The sequence below is a fragment of the Phyllostomus hastatus genome, unplaced genomic scaffold (assembly GCF_019186645.2).
Source record: "Phyllostomus hastatus isolate PE091 unplaced genomic scaffold, TTU_PhHast_1.1 phas_contig_64, whole genome shotgun sequence".
NCBI classification, from domain to species: Eukaryota; Metazoa; Chordata; class Mammalia; order Chiroptera; family Phyllostomidae; genus Phyllostomus; species Phyllostomus hastatus.
Window position 1 is genome coordinate 10161452 of NW_025333928.1, and position 27806 is coordinate 10189257.

At 41.4% G+C, this 27806-nt stretch overlaps 1 protein-coding gene across 3 annotated transcripts in view; it reads left to right on the top strand.

The window, feature by feature from the left end:
- The window catches only part of XPO6 (exportin 6), a 114975-nt gene that overhangs the window by 53582 nt on the left and 33587 nt on the right, over positions 1-27806 (top strand). For 2 of the 3 annotated variants that reach the window (XM_045848967.1, XM_045848969.1), the window contains 6 exons: positions 5669-6122; positions 9376-9502; positions 14557-14666; positions 23082-23190; positions 24802-24894; positions 26018-26087. In XM_045848967.1, coding sequence (XP_045704923.1) covers positions 5669-6122; positions 9376-9502; positions 14557-14666; positions 23082-23190; positions 24802-24894; positions 26018-26087 — 963 coding nt within the window. The remainder of the gene's footprint in view (positions 1-5668; positions 6123-9375; positions 9503-14556; positions 14667-23081; positions 23191-24801; positions 24895-26017; positions 26088-27806) is intronic. The other variant, XM_045848968.1, reaches the window with a different exon arrangement.

Here is a 27806-nt window from a genome sequence, read left to right on the forward strand (position 1 = left end):
CATGTGATGGGTTTATTGTTATTAAATATTTGAAAAGTTTTCCGTTTTAATTCCTAATATGACAAATATCAGTATAAATGGCCTATATAAACAAAAGCTTTTTGGTGTCCTTAATATTATTTTTAAGAAAAAAAAACAAAAATATTTTTAAGAGCATTAAAGGGGTTCTGAGACTAAAACCTTCAAGAACTGCTAAGGTTAAGGTACAAAATAAAATGTAAAAATTTACCGAGTATTCGACCATGCAGAAATAACCTCATTCCAGACATCTGTCTGTACCAGGGGTGTCAAACTCATTTTCACCAGGGGCCACATCAGCCTCACGGTTGCCTTCAAAGGGCTGAATGTAATTTTAGGACTGTGTAAATGTAACCACTCCTTAACCAGGGGCAAGGAGCTCAGGGCTGCTGCCGGCTAGAAACAGGGTGCTGGGCCGGATGAAACAAGGTGGAGGGTGGATTGGCTCATGGGCCTTGTGTTTGCCACCTGTGGCCTATACATTGATAAAGAGAGATACAACTGAATAAAAAGGCAAAAGGGCGTTGTATCATAAATTTTTATTTTTTAATCAAAACAATTACATTTTGGTTTTATTTCAATTTAACAGAAGTATTAAATGGAAGGAATTGCTGACCCTGAGATGCATTTTCCACAAGCAATATTTGTTTGTAAAAGATATCTCTAAGGTTAAAAAAAAAAAGATTATGAAAGCCAGTTTCTTACTCCATGTTTTAATTTTAGACCATATGTCTAGAGACTTCTTGCTTGTGAAAGTTGAGAAAGCACACCCTTCTATATTTAATTCAGTGCTTGCCCAGTCCCTTTGCCACAGCTTCTCCATTCCTTAGTTCTTTACTTTTATTTATCACTTCATTCGCATGATTTTATGGTTTAGTATCCTCCTCAAGAGGAACCTGTGGGCAATATACTATGTAGTATTGCATGTTTGAGAAAATGTCACCTTTCTTTATACTCAAAGGAGAGCTGTGGGTTAAGTTACTCTTTGCCCCAGAACTTGGAGACACTGCGTCACTGTTTTCTTGCTTTGAATGTTGCAGTGGAGGAATCTGAATTCAGTGTTTTCTTCTTTTTATGTGTTTTTTCCTGCCTACATTTCTTTCTTAAACCTAAAGTTTTTAGTATTGAGTGCACTTTATCATTTTTGGGAGGGGCAGAATAAGTTCTTTTATTTTGTATAGTCACATCTTCAGGGAAATTTTCTTCTTGTTATGGTTTTGAATATTTTTTCTTTTGTCTTTTCTAAAACCATTTTATACCTTCCCCCCATTTCATTTTACATGATTATCTTTAGTCCAGTGCTTCTCAAAAATTAAGCATAAGAATCACCCTGAAGACCTTCTAGAAACTGAGATCCCTGGGCCCTCTCTCTTCTGGTTCTACTGCATAGGCGTGTGTAGGATGGGGCCTGATGGTTTGTATTTTCCGACAAGCTCCCAGAGATGCTGATGGTGCAGATCCACAGACCTCTCTTGAGTAGCCCAGTAGTTTTGAAATTTTTGGTCTCCGGGTCCCATTCCTTTTTTTTTTTTTTTAATTGAGGTGTCCTTGGCATATATCATTGTTAGTTTAAGGTGTACAACACAATAATTTGATAATATGTATATATCGTGAAATGATCACCGTAATAGGTTAATATCCATCACCTTGCCTAGTTACATATTTTTTCCTTGAGATTTGCTCTTTAATAAGACATCTCTCGGCAACTGAAAACAGTGTGTCCAGTACCGTTAGCTACAATCGCAGTGCTGCATGTTACTTCCCAGGGCTTGTTTGTCAATCACTGGGAGTTCGGACCCTTTGACTTCTCTTACCCATGTTGTCAACCCTCACCCAGAACTCCTTGATTCTAAAAAATGTTGAGGTGCTCAAAGATATTAAAGCAGAAAATTTACAAATATGTATTAATTAATTTTAAAATAACTGATGAATCTATTATATAAATATAATATATTTTAATGAAAAAGAACTTTTCCAAAGCAAACAAAGACATTTACTGAGAAGAGTAACATTATTTTACATCATTGCAAGTCTCTTTACTGTGTGGCACTATTTTTTATTTTTAATTTTTTAAAATTATATTTTATTGATTGTTATTACAGTTGTCCCAACTTTGCCCCCTTTGTGCCCCTCCACCAAACAACCCTCACTCCTTCAAGCAATCCCCACACCATTGTTCATGTCCATGGGTCATGCATATAAGTTCTTTACTCCATTCTCTGTACTGTGCCATATATCCCACTGAGTATTCGGTAACTACCCATTTGTATTTCTTAATCCTTTTACCTCTTCACCCATTCCCCTATACCTCCCTTCCATCTGGCAGTCATCGAAATGCTCTCTGTAGCCCTGGCTGGTGTGGCTCAGTGGATTGAGTGCTGGCCTGTGAACCAAAGGGTCACTGGTTCAATTCCCAGTCAGGGCACATGCCTGAGTTTCTGGCTAGGTCCTCAGGAAGGGGCGTGTGAGAAGAAAGCACACATTGATGTTTCTCTCCCTCTCTTTCTCCTTTCTTTCCCCTCTCTCTAAAAACAAACAAACAAACAAACAACCTATTAAAAAATGCTGTCTGTATCCATGACTCTGTTCTTTAGATTCAGTTGTTATGTATTTATTGCCATTTTATTATTCATAGTTTTGATCTTCTTTTTCTTAAATAAGTCCCTTTAGTATTTCATATAATAATAGTTTGGTAATGATGAACTCCTTAGTTTTTTCTTATCTGAGGAAGCGCTTTATCTGCCCTTCCATTCTAAATGATAGCTTTGTAAAGCAGTCTTGGCTGTAGGTCCTTGCTTTTCATTACTTTGAATATTTCTTGTGAGACCCTTCTAGCCTGTAAAGTTTCTTTTGAGAAATTAGCTGACAGTCTCATAGGAACTTCCCTGTAGGTAACTAACTGCTTTTCTCTCGCTGCTTTTAAGATTCTCTCTTTATCTTTAATCTTTGGCATTTTGATTATGATGTGTCTTGGAGTGGCCCTCTTGGCATCCATCTTGTTTGGGACTCTCTGTGCTTCCTGGATTTGCATGTCTGTTTTCTTCACCAAATTAGGGAAGTTTTCTTTCACTATTTTTTCAAATAGACTTCCAATTTCTTGCTCTTTCTCTTCCCCTTCTGGCTGCCCCTATGAGGTGAATATTGGATCTCTTAAAGTTGTCCCAGAGGCTGTTTACAGTATCCTCACTTTTTGGATTCTTTTTTCTTCTTGTTGTTCTGATTGGTTGTTATTTGTTTTTTTATGTGCCAAATCATTGATTTGATTCTCAGCTTCATCCACTCTCAACTGTTGTTCCCTTGTAAATTGTTTTATATTTCAATTACTGTATCCTTCATTTCTGACTGGATCTTTTTTATGCTGTTGAGGTCCTCACTAAGTTTCTCGAGCATCCGTATAACCAGTGTTTTGAACTTTTCAGTGTTTTAAATGGAGATAGATTGCTTATCTCCATTTTGTCTAGTTCTTTTCTGGAATTTTGATCTGTTTTTTCATTCAGTCTCTTTGTCTCCTCATTTTGGCAGCCTCCCTATGTTTGTTTCTATGTATCAGGTAGAGCTGCCATGACTCTGTCTTGGTAGTGTGGCCTGATGTAGTTGGTGTCCTGAAGGGTCCAGTGACACAGCCTCCCCTATCACTCAAGCTAGGTATTGAGTATACTCTCCTCTTGTAGTTGAGTCTTGATTGCTTTTGGCAGGTCAATGGGAGGGATTTACGTAGGCTAGTCAGCTGCAAGGATTGGCTGTGACCACTGACCACCAACCTCTGCCCTCCGTGGAGGATCAGCTGTGCAGGGGCAGGGTGGTGGTACTCCAGCATGATCTGACACTGTCCACTAGGTGCACAGGCTTTTGTGGTTTCCTGTGTGGTGCAGGCCAAGGTCAGCCCCCACCTGTGTTTTGCTTGGGGCCATCCTACCTGGGCTCTAAAGCAGTCTGAGATGACTGCTGCTTTTGCTTGGAGATTCCCAGGTGAAGCCAAGCTGTGAATCTAGGCTAGCTGCTGCTAGTGCCATGCCTAGGGTCACTAAGCAAGAGCTAGGGGGGCTGTTGCTTGTTTGAGAGGGTTTAGAAAGTTGTGAAGCATGAGCCAAGATGAGTCATTCATATGGAAAAGTCTCTTAATAGCTTGGGTGGGCACTAAGTTAGGTAGGACTCTAGGTAGGACTGGAGTCTCAGGGGATCTCTAGGCTGGGGCAAACAGTCTTAACCAGGTTGATGGAGTCTCAGACATGGCACTAGCCTGCAGCTCTGTGGCTCTATGGGTGGAGGATCCATAAAAGGGACAGTGGCCTTTCTGTCTGGGAGAAAGCTGTTCCCCGACTCTCACTTTGATGCCAGATCCTTCTCGTCTTCCCTGTATGCCACTGGTGCCTTGCAAGCTGGTGCCCCGGTGCTGGAGTTGAGAGGGAATGTGTCTGAGTAGGTGAGTCTGTGTCTGGGCTCTTTAAGAGGAACTTGGGACTCCAGAAGTTTCTTCTACCATATGAGTCCCTGCTGGTTTTTGCAGCCAGAAGTTACGGGGACTTATCTTCCTGTCAGTAGAAGCCTGATGTGGGGCTGGGAATCCTCACTCCTGAGATATCCCTTCCAAATTTTTATCTGCCATATGTGGGTGTGGTACCAGCCCGTTCCACGTCTCTGTCCTTCCTACCACTCTAGGTGGATTGGTTTCTTTAATTTCATAGTTGTCAGACTTCCATTCAACTCAATTTCTGACAGTTCTGAGTGATGGTGGTTCTGTATTTTAGTTGTAGTTTTGACATGGTTGTGTGAAGAGGCGAGCCATGTCTGCCTACACTGTCATCTTGACTGGAAGTACAGTTGTCCAAATATTCATTTAATAAATATTGACTGAATTTCAACTACTACTAAGATTGGTTTTGAGAATTGTAAGAGACTGGATCAACAAAATATTCAAGAATGTTTATAAATGAGATTAAAAAGGGCAAATAAAAGGTGTAAATTGTAAAAAGTAGTACACAATTTAAAAGCATTCAACTTGATTTCTGATGGTTCTCAGCGGTGGTGGTTCTGTAAGTTAGTTGTAACTTTGATGCGGTTGTGTGAGGTGAGCTGTGTTTACCTGTGCTGCCCTCTTGACTGGAAATCCATTATGCGGCTTAGTGAAAGAGAGCTTTTACTTCCCCTCTGTTGGATATCACAAGTGATATAGCCTCTGTAAAGCTCTGTTGTACACTTGTGAGATAGTAAAAGTGAGAAAGCAGAATAACTTATAGGATTCTTTTGTGAGCTCCCTTAAGGGTCTTGGGGACTCCCCTCAGGGGTTCCTGGACCAAACTTTGAGAACCATTGTTTTATAGTAATGTTTATTTTTTTGTTTGTTTGTTTGAAGGAGAGTTATTTTTTAACTATTTTTTTAAAGTTTTTATTTATTTATTTTTAGAGAGAGAAGAGAGAGAGAGAGAGAGAGAGAGAGAGAGAGAGAGAGAAACATCAATGTGTGGTTGCTGGGGGTTATGGCCTGCAACCCAGAATGTATCCTGGCTGGGAATCGAACCTGCGACACTTCGGTTCGCAGCCCGCGCTCAATCCACTGAGCTACGCCAGCCAGGGCCCTGAAGGACAGTTATTTAAATTGGGTTGTAAGAGATTTGATAGTGTAGATTTTAAAAGCCTTTTGTATTTTCAGGTGACTTACTGAGTAACCTGTTGCAAAGTCCTAGTTCAGCCAAACTGTTGAATCAGCCAATCCCCATCCTCGATGCGGAGAGTGAGTATATCTGTTCCCTGGCCTTGGAGTGCCTGGCCCATCTCTTCAGTTGGATTCCTCTGTCTGCCAGCATCACCCCGTCCCTTCTTACCACCATCTTCCACTTTGCGCGCTTTGGCTGTGACATCCGGGCCAGAAAGATGGCATCAGTTAACGGCAACAGCCAGAACTGTGTGTTGGGTCAGGAACGTGGCCGGCTTGGGGTCCTGGCCATGTCTTGCATCAATGAACTCATGTCCAAGAACTGTGTGCCTATGGAATTTGAGGAGTATTTACTGCGTATGTTCCAGCAGACTTTCTACCTCCTGCAGAAAATCACCAAGGATAACAATGCCCACACGGTGAAGAGCAGGCTAGAAGAACTGGATGAGAGGTAATAAAAACAGGTGTGAAGTTGGCTGTGCCCTGAAAAGGGGCCTCGATTAGTTATCAGAGTATTCTGCATGGTGTCTGTAGTCCTCTTGGGTTTCAAAATTTGGGGCTCCTGGTGAGGAACAGAAAGGTAGGTGTGTACCAATAAGTCTAAGCTCAGCTGGACGGGCTAGGGTGGTTAAGGGAAATGAGGTGAGTTTGAAAAGTGCTTGTGAATTGTGTAGGTTTGTTGTCTTTTTTCCCCATCCATCTCCTGTCCTCCCTTCCCCCCCCGTCTTCCCCCTTCTCCTCACTATTTGCTTGCAGGTCTGAGGTGTTGCAGGAACTGAGACTGCTGCTCATGCGTAGCCAAGAACAGGAGAGGAGGTCCATGGAGGTACAGGAGTTACAATCACCCTTTCTCACTTGGTGTGGCTTGTCAGTTTTTACTGTTTGACTTCCCAAGTGAACATCAGGCAGCGTATAGGAATGTTACTCTACTGTAAGCTTCACACACATGGCAAGTGTTCATGAAAACAAAGGAGAGCTGTTCATGTGTGCATGGGCTGACATGGCACACACTTGTGTGTGTGTGTGTGTGTGTGGTTGTCCTTTTGAATGGAGTCTAAAATTACCTAACTTTTCTTTCTTAAGTGCTCTACAAGATGCCTCCCTCACAGTACCTACCCTGAGGCATGGTCTCATTTATTTCTCCTGTAGATGATGTCATTCATCTGTCTCACAGCTTCCACTAATGTATGCTACTGCAGGGCAGAAGCAAGAGGGGAAATTGAAACCTCTATTAACAACGTCATGTTGATTCTTCTGACACTTCCAAGCAGACAAATTATGTTGAAATAGTAAATATGTATAGATTGCCTGGCAGCCAAAGTTAATATTCTGATCAGTTTTCCTTGGCTTGTTTTCTGTTATTAAGCTATACACAGTTAATCCATTTCCTTTTCCTTAGACTAAATAACAATATAAAGCATCTAAAGTTAAGATGGTTTTAGTGCTTTTTAAATTTAGCAATTTTAATAAGTTTTTCTAAAGTTAAAAAATTGGTATATAAGATTATTTTGGTTTGTTTCCTTGTAAGCAAGCTTTGTATAAAATTTATCTGTATAATAACAAAAAACTCATAATCTGGTGTGGTAATATGTTTTGTTTTTTATCACTTGGTAATAGCTTTGTATATAAATTTGGAGGCATCAGTATTCAAACACAATTTTATATTTTTTTCTAGCATGGGTTAAGAAAGGCTGTATTTTCATATGTTAAAGAGAAAATCTCCCTGCCTGTATCGAGTGTTAAGTGTCAGCCCTTCTGATTTTTACTTGTAGCATAGTGTTTGGTTGGGATGGCTCACCTTCAGGTGGTATAGAAATGTCATTATGGATTATCTATCTTTGCACTGATTTTGTTATGTGTAACTTTTATGCTCTTGGTTTTATATTTTAATTCTATGCTTCCTATTGCCCTGCGAAAGCTGAGAGGTGCCTGGAAGCAGAAAGGTGACATAAACGATAGTGTGTGCTTGCTTCCTGGCTCTCGGGTCCCCCACCTCTAATTCTAAACAGCTAAGTCCGTTCTCAGTTGTTTAGGAGCTACTTAACCAGGTTCTCTGCTTCTCGTCTCCACCACTGCCTTTTTCCTAACTCTCCACTGCTCATGAGCACCTGTACCAGAAGGTGGGCAAGGGAAAGAAAATGAGGTGAAATAAAATTTATAGCTACTGCACAGCCTTGTGTGCATTCTCTAAAAAATTGAGTTGGAGATTAAAATAAAAGTGAGATTGCGGGATATTTTACCCATGACATCTCTTTATTTTTTATGGGTGGTAGGGAATTGAGTGCGTCTTTCTAAAGAGGGGTAACTGGATTGGTGAATTTGAAAATCCATATAAAAATACACTGTAATAAGCAGAGTGAGGAATGAGGAGTCCCTGCTCATTTAGTATTGGTGATTTAAAGGCATCAGAGAGAAGTGTCTTTTTACTTTTCTAAAAAGTCGATTCCAGTGCCTTACTGCTCTTCAAGTATTTGGCCCCAAGATCCTTATCACATAAATCACTGTTATTTTAGCTGCAAAGAAGTTTACATATGTGTGGAGGTCAGACCATTGGGCCACCCACAGGGCGATAGGTCCCAAGAACAACATGGAACATTTTATTTATGGTCTAATTTTGCTCCTCTGAATTATAGTCTTCTTCCTCCCCTTTATTATTTCATATGTCTGTGCTTTAAAAATGGTTGTTTTTGTAGTTATAAGCTTCAGAATTGGTTTTAACCATTATTTAATTTCTGGCTAGGGCCTATTATGTCTGTATCTTTTTTTTAATTGGTCTTTCAAATGTGATTTATGGAGATACGTCCATCTCATTTTCTAATCACCTTTTGGTATTTAGGGGCTTAAAATGACAGTTTCTGAAATGTGAGAGTGGTGACGTGCTGTGTGTTTAATAACAAAGGCTCTTATCCTTGCAGCTGTGACCCACACTCTTCTGGGAAATGACTGGGGATTCACTGATGTGAAAAGAGAGCACTGAGTTGGGAGCGGATGGTAGTTCCCTTCTGCCGTGAGCTGGCTGAGTGACCTTGGGCCGATCAAGGCCTTTCTCTCTGGGCCTCTCTGTAAAATGAAGCATCAGATTCATTGTTCCAAGGCTTTTCCAGCTCTGCCAGCCTTCTTCGCTTATTGTTGAAATCACTTTGGAGTGGATTGGGATGTGCTGTGTTTAATTACCACCGGGAGCTAATTAAACACGGGGCAGGCTTGAATATGTCTTACCTGGATGCCATGCCTTTTGTATAGCTTTGCTTTGTTTTGTGTGTGTGTGTGTGTGTGTGTGTGTGTGTGTGTGTTTAGCACATTCATTTTTAATATTTTGGCCTCCTAGCAAAAAAAAACCAGCCTTCCAGACCTGTTACATTAAAATGGCACACGTGATTTGCCCATTGACTTTTAGTACCATTTCTTTCCACTTTAATTGCGCCATACCACTAATGAATTAGAAAATATAAGAGCACTAGTTTATAAGATGCTTTAGTAGATGGTGTTTGAGGATTAAAGTTGCTTTTCTGCTATGTTTCAGGTGGTAATGGGATGAAAGGTTGCCTGACCTGTAGGTAATTGTCACAGGCCTTTATATTTTTAACTGAAAATGTAAATTTGTATAGTTCTTTACTGAAAGAAATTTGGACTGAATTTGAGTTTTCTTCTAAGGAGGTGGCTGTGTGTCTTATTGTCACCTTTTGTCTTCTTGTCTTACTTAGCTACATCGAGAAGTTTACTGACTTTCTGCGGCTCTTTGTGAGTGTTCACCTAAGAAGAATCGAGTCCTACTCCCAGTTTCCTGTGGTGGAGTTCTTGACACTTTTGTTTAAGTACACATTTCATCAGGTAATGCACTGGAACTGCCCATCCCTGCCTTCCAAAAGTCTACTTTGTTATTTTCAGGAGAAAGAACTACTTTATTTCCCAAACATTATATAGTGCTTACTATGTGAAGAATAACACATTTATTCTTCATAGCAGCCTTGTGAGGTAGGTATTATTATTATCTTCAGCTGCACTTTACAGATAAATAAACTGAGGCACAGAGAACTTGCTCAGGATCATAGAGGAAGTGATGGAGCCAGGATTTGAACCCATACGGTCTGTGCTCTCTTAACAACTATGATGTTGGAGAAGCAAAATTTAGAAAAACTCTGAAATGAGGGCCTTGGTTCTATAGCTGTCACTTAAACTTCTCACAAGGAGATTATAAAGAGGGAAGCTCTCAAGAATTAAGTTTTGGTGGATCCAGTTCCCCTCTTCCCAACAAATTTTCAGGAACTAGGCATGTAACCCTCAAAGTTCTTCCCTATATTGAATTTACATTTTAGTGACCCAGTACTTTTTTGTTTGTATATATTTTAACAGCATTATTGAGGTAAGATGTATATACTACTAAATCCACCCATTGTAATTGTACAGTGTGTAGTGTTCTCTCAATTTATGGACTTGCACAGTCATCGCCACCATCCAGTCGTAGACATTTCGTTCATGCCCTGTCCCTTGTGCCCATTGTGTTTTAAAATCAGCTTTTTATTGAAATATAACAAATACAACACACATACAGAAAAGTGTATAAATCGCACACGCACGGCTTGATGCATTTTTCCAAAGTGAACAAGCCGTGTAACCACCATTTAAGTCAAGAAACGGCATATTACCAGCACCCCCCAGAAGTCCCCTCCTGTCCTTTCCCAATTACTTCCCTCTCATTTTTCTCCAGAAGTAACCCCAATCCTGACTTTTAATATCCCAGGTTAGTTTCGCCTGTTTTAGAACTTCTCTAAATGGAAACATACAAGGTTTATTTGTTTTGTCTGGCTTTTTTCATTCAGTATTATGTTTGTGAAATTCATCTGTGCTGTTTGGCAGTAGTTTGTTGTTTTTCATTGCTTTATATAATAAGTCGTTATCTGAAAATTTATCCCACTGCTGATTTGGGCTGCTTTCAGTTTTGGTGACCAGGTACCACGTTGCAGGGAATGTATTTGCACACATTTTTGGGTGTGCATATGTAGCTCTTTCTTTTGGTATATATTAGGGATGAAATCACCAGTGAGGGCATTTGATTTTGTAAGGAGACTTATCTGGTTGTTTAAACCATTAATGTTGTAGCTTAATGAGGCTAGAGGAGAGGCAAGGGTCCAGGCTGGGAGGGGTGTGTGTGTGTGATGGAGGGCTTGGAGGAAGGATTTAGTGTATGAGCCAGCCTTTCTTCAGAGGCACTTGGTGCATAAGTCAGAGCACCTACTGTTAAGGGTGAACCTTCTTGGGAACGGGGAAGGGTGCAGGGGGAGGAGGATGGCCACGGTCTGACAGAGGGGCAGCGAGTGCAGAGCACCAGGAGGAGGTGATGACGTGGGAGCGTGAGGCTGGGGACGAGAAAGAGGCATCAGCGGTGGGAAGGTTTTGGGATGGGTACAGAGAAATTTTAAAGGGAACAGGAAGAAAGGAGGATTTGACAGATACTTAGGATAAATAAGTATAGCAGGTATAAAAGAGAGAAAAGCCAGTACTGATGTCAGAAAGGATGGGTCTGTTTGGGGACAATGGAATGAAAATGTCTTATGTTTTTTTTTCTTCCTATGAAAAAAGGGTTCTTTTAGTGTATGTGGTATGGAAGAAAGCTAAAAAAATGTGTTAGTGTGCATGTCTTAGGGCTACTTCTTTGGATTTGGACTCAAAAGTTTCGTGTTGACCTCTAGTTATTTCTGTTAGGTCTGTGTCCTTGGAAGAGTTTCTTGAATTTCATTTGATTTCAGTTCCTCACCTGAGGGGGAGAGACTGCAGTGGGCCTCTTCAGGGTCTTTCCCAGTGTTCATCTTTTATGATTCTTTCACTAGAATCCTACATGTTAGTTTTCCACTGAACTGAAAGTGGTAGTTTTATACACTTATATATACTATATTTGTATACTGGGAAAAGAAATAGATGTGGTAATGAAGCAAACCACGAGCTTCTTTCTTCCTCCTTTACCTGCAGGTCTCTGTCAGCTGAGCTCCCTTCTCTCCTGGCCTCCTGTGTGAGGACCGACCTTTCTGGTGCAGGCTCTTGGACTGTGGTGTCCTTTGGTCCGGGCAGAGGCAGATTCTGAACTTTGAGCAGAGGGGCAGGAACCTGGAAGCTGTTTTGTATGGTTCACTGTAGGGTAGGCAGCCCTTTGCCAGAGAGGCAGAGTGGAGAAAAGATGGCAGGCACACTGTAGGGTCAGAAGCTGGTAGTTGGAGAGTGTTTTGGGATAAGATTTAAGAATTAGAAATTAAGTGCTCTCTAGAGAAAGCTTTTAAGTTCTCATGTACTCATAGTGAGGACTTGCTTTATCACAGTTTACCGTATTTTGCTGTGTATAATGTGCACTTATTGCCCAGATTTGTGGGGGAAAAATAAGGATGTGCATTATACATGGGTGTAATGGCATAATAATCCGTGAATAATGCGCACAAAACCGTGGGTGTGCATCATGCGCGGGAAGTGCGTTGTACACGGCAAAATATGGTAAAGTGGGAAAATGTGTCTCTCCTCTTGTCTAGAGGGTTATTATGGGTGTACTCAATATTTTTTGTGTTTTGTTTCTAAATTTCATAAAAAGTTTATTGGTAAATATTTTGAAAGAATAGCAATAAGATAAAAATGGTATTGGTATCTTTCATTTACCATTTTCCTCTTCTCTTTCTTTTCCTACATTGTTTCTTTCCCTAAGTGTCTTGCTGCAGTCCCTCCAGCCATTAGTGGTCACCAGGCGTTTGCCTCCACTCTCACTTTCCTTGCTTGTTGACGTCCTGGGTGTCTGTATAAGCGAATGATTGCTGTCTTCCTGTTCCTTCCGTTACTGTAACATTACCAATTCCTTCTCGGTCTTGCATTTTTCATTTTGCTCCTTCTTCCTAAAACTCTCTGAAATAGTATGGCACAGGGGGTGGGGGAGGGCTCTGGCCCAGAGTCTTACGATCCACATTCTATTCGTGTTTCTGTTCCTTATCCTGTCACCTTGGGCAGGTAACTTCTGAGCCTTGGCTTCTTTGTAAAATGGGAAGAATAAAAATAACATCTGCCCCGTTTCCAGGACTATTGTGAAGATCATATAGGCCAGTGCAAATGATAACTAACCACTGCAAACCACTTGGAGATAAGAGTGGTGTCATTAGTTTCTTAAGGAAACGTGTCAGGATTTTTAGTGGTTACTCTTCCCTGGATCAGTATGGGTCTGGGAGAGTTCTGAAAAGTTGGATGACTTTCAAAGTGTGGTTAGCCTGTCATCTTTATGACTTCAACCATGTGTACACACAGCAGCTGTCCAAGGCCAGGTTGTGGGCAGTGAACAAGGTCTCCCAGTGGGGCCTGCCTGTGCAGATGTGGATGGCAGCGTTGCAGGTTTTACAGAGGTTTATCTGCCTCCGGCCTTGAGACACATAGTAAATCTTCAATTCAAAGGCATGTGTAATTACAAAGTACTTTGACATAGCCAAAAATCCTGGATTTATGTGTGGAGGGGGCTGGTGAGTATTTTCAAACCAAGGAAGGAGAACTGGATGACTGATCTGAGGGAAGCTCAGGAAGCCAAAGCCAGGGCGAGACGACATCCCCTGGCTGTGCAAGTCAAGTGGCTGCCCACCGGCTTCCCGTCTTATTCCCACGTGGCTTATCAGTTCTTTTTCCTGCCTATTTTATGTCATGTCAGGCACATCCTGGGTTTTGCAAAGTATGAGGTGGAGACAGGAAGTGTCTTTCTCTTTTCTGAGGATGGCCCTGTTGGCAGTCCTGATCGAACTGCAGCCATCTCGTTCCAGGGCCACCCACTGGGGTTGTGAGCTTGAGGTCTGCTGTTTTTTAAGTTACACTTTCCCACCTTAGGCTCATCCAGGTACAGAACTCCCACGGCATGCTACCACCCAATATTAGTTACTTCTTAAGCAGATTCCATACATGCCCATGTAAACTTCTGGATTTCCTTGTGCATCAGAAATGGAAGGAAAACTGATCCAATATAATGGTGTTATTTCTTCCCACACCTGATCCTGCTACCAGTTATGTGGTTCAGTCAAGCAGTCACAAGTGAAACCAGAGTCCTCGTAGGTGGCAAGTATTTGAGTGCATATGTAAGGGATTGGGGGACCACAAGTTGAAACTAAATGTGTATGAGAAGGATTAGATACTGGATAGTAGAATGCCTACATTTTAAATGAAATAGGAGCTCAAAGCTCTTGAGAGTCACTGCAGTCACACAAATGGCCCAGCACTAGGATCCTACAAAGACTCTCTCTCCTCTTCTCACTTTGTCCTTATCGACACTGGGTGAGAGGTTGCTGTGAGCCTGCTGGGCACTCCTACTTTTGCAGATGAGATAATACCTGAGAGTTGGACTTAACAAGCTCGTTTTCGATCTGTTATATAGGAAGATTGCAAATGGTCTTTCCTAATGTTCAAGTGTGTAAACTCGGCACCTTTGGAGCCTCTGAAACTTATGTTCGGTTTTGTAATAGTATGTAGTGGGAAGAGCATTTGACGGGGGTAAAGGGACCAGCTCCTTTCCCTGACATTGAATAAATCATATGTCTGGTTCTCAGTTTCTTTCTCTATGAAACAGAAATGAATTGGAAGATCTGTAAGAGTCTTCGTCATCACAGTCTCAGGTTTTAAGATAGGTGTTCGCTTGGCTTATTTTGTAACTCAGTTTGTCCCACGTAGTATCTCCCTAATGTGTTCCACGCTGCCCTTGTCTTGTTAGGTTCACCAGGTTCTAATGGCGAAGACTGACTAAAAGACCACCAGTGTGGTTACCGGGAGGTTTAGGGCATCTAGGCTTATGATGTAACATTCTGGTAATAGTAAACTGGTAGATGTGCTTCTGAGGAGTATTTGCATTAAGTAATTTCATTATCTGGATTTCTTTTGCACCATAGCCTACTCATGAAGGTTACTTCTCTTGTTTGGATATCTGGACACTCTTTTTGGACTATCTGACAAGTAAAATTAAAAGTCGTCTGGGAGACAAAGAAGCAGTTCTCAACAGGTAAACCCCAGAAATGTTGATATCTAGAACTAGTCATTTTTGCCATTTGTTTTTTTATGGCCTAATGGTCAACCATGCAGCCAGAGCTCTTTGGTGAAACGGAGTCACGTAAGCTGTTTAGGTAGTAATGCCATTGAATATTTTCTTCTTTCTTCCCCTTAATATCTCATTTTCTGAAAACAGTTTTTTCTGATTAAAAAAGTAATATGTATTGTTAATTTTTTAGGCATGATAATTGTCTTTGTTACTTTCTTTTTAATAGCATTACTGAAGTATTTTATTGTATAAAACAACATGACATCTAGGATTTGCTTTAAAATAATCCACTGGGAATAGAGGGGGACCTGGGTTGGCTATGTGTTGATAGTCAATATTGAACTTAGTTGGTTGGAACTTAGGGTTCATTATATTCTTACTCCTTTTGTGTTTGAAAATTTCCTAAACAAGGTAATGAATACTTGCCATGAAAAAAGGTATTTATTTTAGAAACCAGGAATAGAAAAATATAAAGAAGATAAGTTATCTGTAATTCCACAATCCAGAAATAATTGATTACTTTCATACATTTTTTATTGTATTTTTTGAAAATAGAAAATGGGGACATATTTTTCCCCCATGTTCCTTAAGCTCATTTTTCTTTCTTGTGGGCAGAAAGTGTTTCCTGCACACTGTGGTCACTATTTCATTTCAGGAATGAAACACTAAGCTGATGTATCTAGAATGGCTGGCATATTATATGTGCTCAGTACATGGCATCAGTGGTTGGTGGTGGTCACGAACACGCCTTTCCTCCGAAATGTGCCAAAGGGAGACCGTGAGGAGAATCCCCGCCTGGGAAGAGGTTGGGTAGAACCTCTAAAGCCCTTTCCATTGCTGAGGTTTTATGAGCTTTTAAAATTATAAACAGAATACTTGCATTTCAAGTTTAAACATTTGTACTTTTGTTCCCAGATACTAGTTTTGTGATTGCAAAATAGCTTCCAAGTTGCTCTGGTGCCAGGTGTAGTATATTCATGTATCAGAAACCTTATTACACGACAGTAGATCCTGGTTTGGTGAATTTGCCAACTATAAGTAATTGTGTTATTGAATGAGATTCTTCAAAGCAAAGGTACTTGTGCCAAATTCTCCTTCTTGGATGCCCAACCAGTGCATCCTTTGGTCCTGAGACTATGCCTAATTTTTCTGTATTTAGTGGTGGATATTCTTTCATATCTCTCAGACTCATTGGAAGAATAAACTGGAGAAATTAATAAACTGCAGATGCTTTTTAAAGCACAGTATAAATGTGTGGAAAATACGGTCTTATTGAGAAAACGTACACTAGCAGATTATTAAATACACACTGCAGATTGTTGTACCATTGGAAGGAGCAGTGTGGCGGAGTTTAAATTCTTTTTCTGCTTCATGGCAGTAGAGTTACTTTTGGTCAGATTATATGCTGACCACATTTCCTCTTGCAGAATTAGCACTCTAATACTTGTCTTGAAGGATGGCTAGGCTTCCATAAAATCATGTATACAGAATACCTGGCATAGCACCTAGCTTGTATCAGACCCTCAGTACATGGTCACAGTGATGACCCCAACCCTGATAACATTGTGGAGTGAAGTGACAGGGCCCCTGGATAGCCTAAAGGCTTTTGGCCTTTCTGCTGATGTTGACCTGTCTGCCCAGGTGTCTGTCATCTGATACCATCTGATATCACAGTTGTCAGTGGTTCTGGCTGACCACTTTTAACACTAGAGATTTTTCTCATTGATCATTCGATTATCATCATAAAATGAGGCTTTCTAATTTTTCATGACTTTTTAAAGAAAAATACACTTATAACACTTTTATGCCTTTAAAGAATAAAAATACCCAAACCCAAAACCTCCAAAGCTGGTCTGCGGTTTATGCTGTTAAAGAGGGACTGTCATCTGAAGGCCCGCTTGTCTTACCAGACAGCCCCAGTGGTCCAGGGTGGCAGACCACCCTGGAATTGTGCATGAGGTAGTCCACGGGGCCGCACAAAGAAAACAGTTGAACTATAACTGACGCATTTTATCTTTCCTCTTCTACACTATACATTTATATGAGTGTGTTCTCAAAAGGTTTTAAATGAAAGTTTTGAAAGTTGGACAGCCACTGTTCTAGGTTATAAAAGACCCTATTATATCAGAGTGCGCTGTTTTGCAGAAGCGGCCGATACTGGTAATTACCACATTTATTTTATCTAGAGCTTATAAATGTGATCAAATGTTTTTCAACTGATAAAATATGTCTGAAAGAAGTTGGGGTGCTTTTGGAATCACTTCTGGTTTGAGCCAGAATTTCAGAAGCAACCAATCTTGCAGGAAGTAGTCAAGAATGTTTTCTCAGTGTCTTAAGTGGGAAATGAAGGTGTGGTTAAGTCACAGAGGCAGCACTGAGTTCCTGTCCCTTGTGGTTTAAAGGTTTTGCATCATTCATCACAACAATGTGGTAGACATTGGTAGGCTACAAATTTAGAAGCACAAATGTGCATGGATTTATTTTTGGTTTTAAGGGCTTGGAAACTGGAGCTGTGCATGTTCCTTGCTCAGTAAGATTGCTCAAGAGCTTCTTGATCAGAGCTGGTGGGGACTCTAGAGCAGAGGTCCCCAACCTCTGGGCCACTGACCAGTGTGGGTCCAGGCATGTAAGGAACTGGGCTGCACAGCAGGAGGTGAGCCTGCATGTAATGCTCTAGAATCATCCTGCCTGCTCTGTGGAATGAATCATCTCTCCTGCCCCCTCCTGGTCTGTGGAAAAGTTGCCTTCCATGCAGCTGGTCCCTGGTGCCAAAAGGTTGGGGGCTGCTGCTTTAGAGAACTTGACTCCCAGTGTTAGTGTCCATAGCATACCCAGCTGCACAGAATTGTGGACCATCCTCATTGTTCAGATTTGCCATTTTGAGATGGTGTGGAGAGACCCGAGTTTCTGTCTCCTTTTCCTCATTTGTGCTTTGTGGATGGTTGTACCTACCTGATAAGTTGTTGAGAAAATGAAATGAACCAGTGTGTGTAAAGTGCCTTTGCTGACAGGAAGTGTTCAGTCGGTTTGTGTTGGTTTTCTTCCCCTTTCTCTCTCTCTTTTCTTTGTGCTTGTCAATGTGAAAGGGGCCACCGGTGTAGAAAGTTATTTTTACAGGAAGATGAGGAAACCTGAAGTGAGTTAAGCAACCTAAAGTTATTGAGTCATGACTTGTGAACCTGTTGTCATGAGAACGCGGACAGGAGCTGGCCACAGACCAGCCAGGGATTGCGGGTGACATTAGTTTGGATTGTAAACAAAAGTAGGTGAGCGTGAGAAAAATGGCTGCCCTTTTTTTCCCGAGTGGCTTTTCTGCTTTAATAAAGAGGAAGTGCCATTATGACATATGGCATTTTGATACAATTAATAGATACATGTTAATCAAGGCTCCAGTAGCTTTCTAGCTTCTGCCAAGAGAAATTCATGCTGTTGACTTCCTCAGAGAGCAAGTGACAGGGGTCTTAGTTATTTACTTCCGTATAGAGATGAAAAAGCTATCGAGGATTCTGCTTCAGTCCTTTGTAGTTATCTGACATGCAGTTTTGTCTCTTCATTGCCTCCGTGTTTATTTCTTTGTTCATTTGTTCTTTCATTCCTCCTATTTACTGAGCTCCTACTATGTAGTTGCCTTAACATGTAGAATTTTATTTAACTTCAGAAGAAGTTGGGATGCTTTGGGAATTACATCTGTGGCTTGAGCCATACACATCTGTAGGTTTATCTCTATTTTATATTATACATTTAATGCTACAAATTTCCATTGGAGCAGTGCTTTAGCTTTATCCACCAAATTTTAGTATGTTCTATTTTTCTTTTCGTTGTTTAGAGTATTTTTAAATTTCTCTTGAGATTTCTTCTTTGTTTAATTTCCCAATATTTAGAGATTTTCTATACATCATGTTATTGTTTTCTAGTTTATATTATCTGTAAGCATAGTTTGTGTGATTTCTGTTCTTTTCCATTTGTTAAGGTTTGTTTGTTTTATTAACCAGTTTTCTTGGTGATTGTTCATAGTGTACTTGAAGAGTACATTCTTCTGCTGTTGTGTGAAGTGTTTTATGAAGGTCAGGGCAGGTTGGTCGATTGTATTCGGCACGTTGTCTTTATCCTGCTTGTTCTGTCAGTTACCGAGAAAGGTAAACTCTCCAGGCATAACTGTGGGTTTATCTGTCTCTTTTCAGTTCTATCGGTTTGGCTTCCTTTGAGACTATGTTAGTTGCACACACATTTAGTTTTCTTTTCCAGTGTATCTGTTGAGTGACTGGGTCTCATTACATGAGGTTTTTTTAGTGGCTGCTCTGGTATTGCAGTGTGTATACTTAACATTGCACACTTCACTTACACTGTAATGTGGAAATCTTAGCAACATACAGGTCCTTTTACTTTCCCTTTTTTATATTGAGGTTGTCATATGTTTAACATCTGTGTACATTGAAAACCTCATCGGATAATATTCAGTTTTTGCTTTCATTCATCATATTTTAAAAATCTTAACAGGAGAAAGAGAGTCTATTGTCTATTGTATTTACGCAGACATTTGCCACTTCTCTTGCTTTCCCTTCATTTTTGAATTTCCAGGTTCCTTTCTCTTATTATCATTACCTTCTGTATTAATTAGCTTCGTCTGCTATAACAAACACTATCGACTGGTTGGCTTAAATAGCAGAAGTTTATTTTCTTACAGTTCTGGAGACTGGAATCCTAGATCAGGGTGCTGGCAGATGCGTTTTCTGGTGAGGACCCCTTCCTGGCTTGCAGATACCGTCTCCTCTCTCTGTCCTCGCACGGCCTGTCTTCTGTGCTGCGGGGGGGGGTGGCGGTGTGTTCTCTCTTGTCATTCCCTCTTCATAGAAAGGCACCGGTCCTATTGGATTCAGGGCCCACCCTTAGGACTCTACTTAACTTTTACTACCTTTTTATAGGTCTTATATTCAGATACCTTCAGAGTCTTTAAGTTTTCTATTAGCTGAATAAGACAATTTACAGATGACAGATTTTATCTGTCCTCTAGTCTGAAGTGGATTTTCTTTCCTAGCAAAATTCTGAAGTCACACTTTGGTTTAGGAGTTCAACATAAAAAATTTTAGTGGACACAATTCAGTTCAAAACACCTTCCATCTGAAGAACCTCATGGAGGACGGTTATAATACCTGCTTTAAAAGTCCAACATGGATGTGATTGTGAGGTTGGCATTTTCTGATTGCTTTTTTCCTTGATAAATGGTCAGTGTCACCTCATTCTTTGAATGTTGACTAATATTTTGGATCCTTTTACCTGTGTGCTCTACTAGCTTTAGGCATGTTTTCCATGTCCACAGTCACCTTGTGGTTAACAATGGGTGCTGAATCGACAGACATCAGAAGGGGGAGAGGTTGGATGAAAGAAACTTTCCCAGGGGCCCCACCCAATGACTTCTTTTAATAAGGCCTTGACCCTCTGCAAGTGAGGCTAGGAAATGCAGTCCTTCAGATGGCTTTAGTGCCCAGCGCTCCTTCCCTTCCTAAGGAGGGAGGGAAAGAAGGAGTGGGCAGTGGGTAGACAGCCGGAGCCTGCCACATCTGTGTATGGCCCCCAACTCGCACCAAACCCTTCAGGAGACGAGTTGCCTGAGTGAGCTTTGGCCTGGTTCCAAGAAGGCTTCAATTTTCTAAGTGATTTTTTTTTTTCAGCCTAAGTTGCAGTTAGTGACTCTGGTTGCTAAGGATTCCAGGTCTAATTTAGGGTTACCCTCTGCTTACAAAGTCTTTAAATTCTGTTTTAATTCAACAAGGTGGTTTACAGATGACAGATTTTTGTCTGTCCTATGGTCTGAAGTGGATTTTTTTTCCTAGCAAAATTGTGAAAATGTTTTGGTTTGTCGTAACAAATTATAGGGTGAAATTTATATACCTTTAGGAATTTATGTCCTGAGCAAATGGCAAATGTAAGCTCCAGGCTTGAGTGTTTGATCTTACTTTTCTCTGAAGTGTATTGAACTGGGATTTTGATTTTCTTGGCAATTTTTCCCACAGATATTGCCTATTTTATTAGTGATTTTCTCTGTCAGTATCCCTTCCAGGGCCGTGCTGAGTTGCCAATCTAATCTAGGTTGTTAAGTCATTTGTAAGCACTGAGGGGGCGGATTGTTATGGGGAAGGCTGGGCCTCCTTTCTGCCTCTAGTGAGTGAGCTCCTGTGCCCACCGAGCTCTGCAGTGTGGCAGTTCAGGAGAATTTTTAAGTGGTCTTTAGACTCTCTCTCTGCAGAGTCTCATCACATGAGTTGTGTAACTTTTTTTTTTAAGATTTTATTTATTTTCAGAGAGAAGGGAAGGGAGGGAGAAAGAGAGGGACAGAAATATTGATGTAGGAGAGAAACACTGACAGGTTGCCTCATGCATGTGCCCCTATCAGGGACTGGACCCGCAACCCAGGAGTGTGCCCTGACCAGGAATTGAACTAGTGACCTTTTGCTTTGTGGTGGACTCCCAACCAACTGAGCCACACCAGTTGGGGCAAGTTGTATAACTCTTAGACTAAATGGGCTATATTCGATCTTGGCACTGGTGAACTTCTGGCTTTGGTTATATTGTTGCCCTACTACTGACCTAGATAGACTGGATGGCTTATTAGGCTCCTGTCTGGAAAACAGAGACTACACTTAATTATTTTAAGAATTCAGTCTAGGAAGTCAAGTAAATGATTTTAGAGGGCTGGAAAAGTAAAAGGGGAACACTGAGATTCCAGATGACAACTACAGGTCTAGGGCTACAAAGGAAAGAAGTTGGGATTATTAAAGCATCAGAGGGCTGGACCCCAGGCAGCCAAGCTCACCTCTCTGAGGAGAGAAGCACCCCGCTGCCACAGAAGCTCCAGCAGGGGCCGCATGGAACCAGGACTCAGTCCTCTGAGGAGAGGGAATAACCTGGCTGCCGCTGGCACATCTGGGAGTGTGTGGTGAGACTGGTTCTGGGAGAGTGCAAGCCGGAACCTGGAGCCAGTTATTACTGCCAGGTGACCATTGTTGGGGTGACACTGCCGGGACAAGCAGCCCATATAGGGAGGATACAGTCCCCTCCGCTGCCTTCCTGTCTCCCTGCTGCAACCCTGTCGACAGAGTCTAAAGGGCCAAGGACAGATGTGCTTTGCATAGTGTCAGCTCCAGCGTCACACAGCACGGAGAGGAAATTGGCACTGAGAGCTGAATAAGCAGCACGGACGGTTTGCTCTGTGAGTGGGAGCAATCCCTGAATTTACCTGAGAGACATTTCAGGACAGGCAAGCATTTAGGCAACAGGATTTGTTCTTGCAAATTAGCGGTTTGTTGGCCCTTGTGTTAGCAGCTGTTGTGTGTAAGTTGGTGTCTTCCGAGTTAAGTTCTTATCACATGTGAGCAATATCCAAGCCTTGGGCTCCAAGTGTTTCTGTGAGAAATTAATCTTAGACATAGATCAAAGTGCCAGGGTTTCCCCAGGCTTTTTTTACATTTCTTCATTTAGGTTGTAAGTGTCCTTAAAACTGACTAAAGAGTAGGTTTGGGGGAGTGGGTTCAGCAGGCTCAAAACCCGTTGGTGGTCTTTGTATAGAGAACATGGGGTGTTGAGTTAGGGAGCCCTGGGTTCAAATCAGCTAGCGGTCAGCTGCAGTTCTCTCATCAGAAAAAATACCGTTAATACCATTTACCTCTCGTAGTTGTTAAAAAATCACTGGGTTAATCCATATTTAATACATGTAGTACCTGTAATTCCCTGGCAACCACTGAGAAATAACCCAAAAATTTATGGTAAAAGAAATGCCAAGGTATTTAAAATGGCACACTAGATAGCTACTTAACACAAAATGGAGGAATTGAGGAAAAGATATAGAGAAAATAAATAGCAAAATGGCAGAAGTCCTTTCTTATCAGTGATTACATTGAATATAAAGGATTAACTTCTAGTTAAAGAGCAGAAATCAACAGAATGGATTAAAAGCCAGTGGTCCAACTGTCTGTTGTCTACAAGAGACTCACTTCAGTTTAAAAGACACAGATAGGTTGAAATTAGAGGAATAGAAAAAGATATTCAATGCAAACAATAACCAAAAGAGGTCTGGGTTAGTTATGCTAATATCAGACAAAATTACTTAAAGGCAAAAATTGCTACAGAGACAAGGAAGGACGTTATGTAATGATACAGGGGTCAGTCCATCAAGAAGGTGCCGGAACGCAGTTAAATGAAGGCATATCCCCGCTGCTGTTCCGCTCCCACACACACACCTGTAAACCAAGTTTAGTTGTGGTGCTCCTTTTGTATGGTAACTCAGTACGTGACGCAATTCCTTTCATAGTGCAGGAAGCCTTTTTGAAATCGTAGGCTAAAGGTTTGCTTTCACCTGATGTTGAATTTCTCCCTGCCATGTAGGTACGAAGATGCCCTAGTCCTCTTGCTCACGGAGGTGTTGAATCGAATCCAGTTCAGATACAACCAGGCCCAGCTGGAGGAGTTAGATGACGAGACTCTGGATGACGATGTAAGCAGCGCCCCCTAATGGACCTTCAGTCCCGGCCATGATGCAGTGTGCGCCAGGGTGGGCGCGTGGGACCTGTCAGCCCTCTGCTCTGGGGACTGTTTTTAAGCCAGCGTAGTCTTAATGGTTTGAGTTGTTCATTTGAAATTTATATCCTGCCAGTCTCCTTGAGTTTATTAACTGTAGACAAAGTTTTACAGGCATTTTTACCAATATGGACTAGAGATGTAAGTACATGCATACAGTGAAAAGTGGTTTAATAAGAACTCTGTGTCCCTCTGTCTGGCACCCATACCTCTGCTTCCCACTCTGGGTAACAAGTAAAAGTTGGATGCTAGTGGGAGTACTTAAAGCGATACTAAAATGATAAAGCTAGAATGGAAGGAAATTTCCTTTGTACACTTTATAAACTGATACGTTTTAAAATAAATTTTGAATTTATTGATGCTGATGTACCCACATTGATGAGGAAAATGTCTATAAGGACACAGCTCCACTGTTCTCTTTTACTGTTTCTTTAAATTGACTTTAGAGAGAGAGAGGAAGGGAGAAAGAAACATTATTTTGTTGTTTCACATATTTTTGCATTCATTGGTTGTTTCTCGGGTGTGCCCTGACCTGGGATCAAGCCCGCAACCTGGGTGTATCAGGACAACGCTTTAAATAACTGAGCTACCCAGCCAGGGCCCCAGTGTTGTTTTTTCTTAACCACCATGTAGTTCAGAATTTTCAAGTCACTGATGTGGCTTAAGAATATGCCACAGTGACTGTGGCATAATCAAAATCAAGACATTGAGGGTAACCATGTTTGGGTCAGAAAGAACCCTGTACTTGGAACTAGGTGGCCTGGATTTGAATCTCTGCGGCCTTGGGCATGAAGGAGATAGAGGTCTGGGCATTGAATTTCTCTGAGCCTTAGTTTTCTCATCTCCCAAAATGAGGATGGTATGTCTGTGTTGATAGTTACATGAGGGTAGTACGTGGGGAAGGACTGGCTACATGCCTGGTGCCTGCTAACTGCTTGGTAAACTTCAGCGTCACTTCTTGTTAGCTGTGTGATTTAGGCCAGCCCTTCTTATATTTTAAGTGGATAAGAATTCACTAACACACATGTTAAACAGATTGGACTTAGGAGGTTTGGGTGGGAGCCACAGCATTTGCATTTCCAACAAGTCCCCAGGAGATGCCGATGCTGCCTTTCTGTAGACCATTCTTCAAGTGGCACTGATTTGGTCAGTTACAGAACATGGCACTGGACGGTCTTGGGAGGCATGAGTGACCGGCTCCTATAGCTGCAATGATGGAAGGTGGGCTGGATGGAGCATTTCCCAGGGGCTTTTAATTTATGTTTCTATGACTGTTGGGGGGAAAGTAGGTCATTCTGCATGGATCATCTGCTTTCTTATGAAAAAGCTTTTAATGACATTAATTTATTGGATGTAAAAATATATATTTAGCTTGGCCTTTTTAAAGTTCCAATTAACCTGGTTCCCTCATTTGCCATTTCTTCAAACTGGTATGTCAAAGAGTGGACTTGAGGCTGAGGACAGATTGGCAGGGAGAAGGATGAGACTGCCTGTTTGGAGCACTGACCCTTCTGTGTTTTCCCTGCAGCAGCAGACAGAGTGGCAGCGGTACTTACGCCAGAGCCTGGAGGTAGTGGCCAAAGTGATGGAGCTCCTTCCCACACATGCCTTCTCAACACTGGTAACTCACTATTTGGAGGGGGATGAAGAGCCTGATGATTTCCCTGCCCACATAATATGAGTAGCAAGGCTTTTTTGCTCTCTGGTATTATAAAATATGTATATATATTCTAAACAGAATTATTACTGTAACTGACCCTCAAATGGATCAAATGTTAATATTTTTCCAAAATATTTTAGATCCAGCTTTTGGAAGCCCTGTTTTTCTTTCCTGAACTCTTGTATGTAATAGAACTTTACTAATGCCTTCATCAGTAGCTCAAAAGTAGCCAGGCCAAATAGAAGATTTATTTATATGAATTACATTGCTGAAAAGCTAGCCATTGCAAAGCTCACTCTTAGCGAATTGCTGGCACTCTGCCTGTATTTACATGTTATAATCTTTAGTCATAGGACTGATTTCATTGACTAAGTGGTACTTGTGTTTTGAGGAGATTTCATTAAGCTTATCTCTTCTTCAAAGGCAAGGTAATTTATTGGGGTCAGCTTTGCATTGCACAGCCCAGCTGTATCTTGTGTTCTCTTACGGAGTGTGCCACTTCATCATTTACTGTTCTCAGGGAATCTGTCCCATTAAAGTTTTGTCTTTATCTTAATGGGGAACTACCAGGTTAGAAAAAAAAGATACAGCCCTGGTTATGAGCATCCTGCCTGCTAAGTAAGTAAGGGAGAGCGAGTTTCAAATGGTTTGGCCTGTCTTTTCACTTCACCGTACACTGTAACGAAGGCACACCTGTGTTTCTCTTGGGGCTAGGGTTTGCCTTGGATCTGAAAGGAGATAGCCTGTTTCAGAACTCTAAAAGGATCAGATCATTTTGGGGCTTGATGTCCTCTCCTAGGAACATAATAGTCATACCAAGCATCTATTGCTTTGTTTAAAAAAAGTATCAAACTGATGTTATTTTCTTTTTTAGTCCAAATATTGATTGGTGGTTTCAGTTGTAGAAATTGTTGGGGGTGGAGACACTGAAGGAAGCCATCTTTTCTTAGTGGCACATAAAGGTTCCCAGAGAAAAGTTTTTATCTCCCACTCCCCCCATGGCTACTTATACTGTTCTAATGGTAAAATGCTGTTAAAACTTACATTTATGTTTTTTTTTTAATCATTGTTTCTTTGTTTTCAGTTCCCAGTTCTTCAGGACAATTTAGACGTTTATCTGGGGTTACAGCAGTTTATAGTTACTTCGGGGTCAGGTAAACTGGTTTTTATTTTCTAATCTAACCAATGTTTAAAAAAATGGACTAATATTTCATTACTGCGTTCTTTGCTGTCAGAACATGGTTTCTCCGCTGCCACTTCCCTGCTGCTCTGTCTCCCCCCATGTGTAAACAGGAAGGAATCATGATGCGTAGGAGCGGGGGAGGGGAAAGATGAGGCTGACAGTGTATTCCAGAGAGGTGTTTCAGTGGGGAGGGAGGGGGGATAATATGGAACAAAAGGTAGAGCTTTTTAAAAACCCTAGCAATAAAGATGCCTTTATGTCCTTTATTTATATAGTTAGTTAACTAGTTCACGTGTTTTATTAACCCAAATACAATGATTTGTCTTCTGGTTTGTTGAGGCAACAGGTCAGACAGCATTTGCCACCATACTGTCTGGCAAAGTGGCCATACAATCTCTGGCATCACAGTCATCTGAAGGGCACTCCTGACGAAGGTGGCCGGTTTTGCTGTTCGCATCCACTCTGTAGTGTTTCAGCACAGCCAGCTTAGCCTTTCACTGAGGCTTATTCTTCACTTGTGCTCGCCCCACTCTGGCGAGTGAGGTGAGACTTCCTCCTTTCTTAGCACCACCACGAAGTCTCAACGCAAGGTGATGCGTGGGCTCCTTTGGAATGTTGCAGTAGACACAGCGCGCCCGTCTGCGCTTGGCTGGCCAGCGGAGATCAGTCTTAGCTGATCGGGGAACTCCTTCCTTATCCCGGGTCTTGGCCTTTACATTTTTCTATTGTATCCGAGGGTTCAACCTTGAACTCTCAAGGTTGCAAATGCAAATGGTCTTCCCCATAAGGCAGGGCTGTCAAATTCATTTTCACCGGGGGCCACATCAGCCTTGTGGTTGCCTTCAAAGGGCTGAATAAAATTTCAACTCCTAATAGTTAAGGGGTAGCTACATTTATAGAGTCCTAAAATTACATTCGGCCCTTTGAAGGCAACCTCGAGGCTGATGTGCCCCTGGTGAAAATGAGTTTGACACTCTTGCCATAAAGGTTGTCACAAAAATCTGCATCTTGGCAGCAATTTCACCACAGATGGTAGATTAGAAAGGAAGTTTATGTCCTTTAAACCATCAAGTATGCTAGGAAAAAACAACCCTGGACTTTGCTGTGATGTGCTCGCTCTTCTCTGGTTTTTAGAATCCAGTGGGACATAAGAGCAACCCCAAGCAAGCCGAGGCAAGGTGGGGCGTGCGATGGCTAGTCAGCAATACCTTTCCTGTTGTGAGTGGCCTGAGGGTGCCTCTGGTCAAAGTCAGTTGGAAAGGCTCTGGGCTGCCATCTACAGGTTTCACCTGCTGGGGGTTTAGGGTTAGCTTTCTTTTTTGTTACTGTATTGATAGTAATAATAATAACCTCCATTTGTGAAACACTCATTACATACCAGGCATTATATTACTTGCTTGTTATTTAATTCTCTCATGCCCTGTGAGGTGTAAAGCACTAATATTAGTAACCCCTGTTTTACAAAGAAGGAAGTTGATGTTCAGAGATGTTAATTTATGGAAAGTCACATAGCTTGTTAGTGCTACTCCCTAGATAGTATAATGGGGAATTATAAAAAGTTGAATTAACTAAAATCTGGCATTCATTATATCAGCTAAAAACAGCAGACACTTAATACCGTACTTGCAAATACACCTGTGCCCCCCACCCTCCCATCTTCTATAGACATTTTACAGGGCTTTCCTTACAG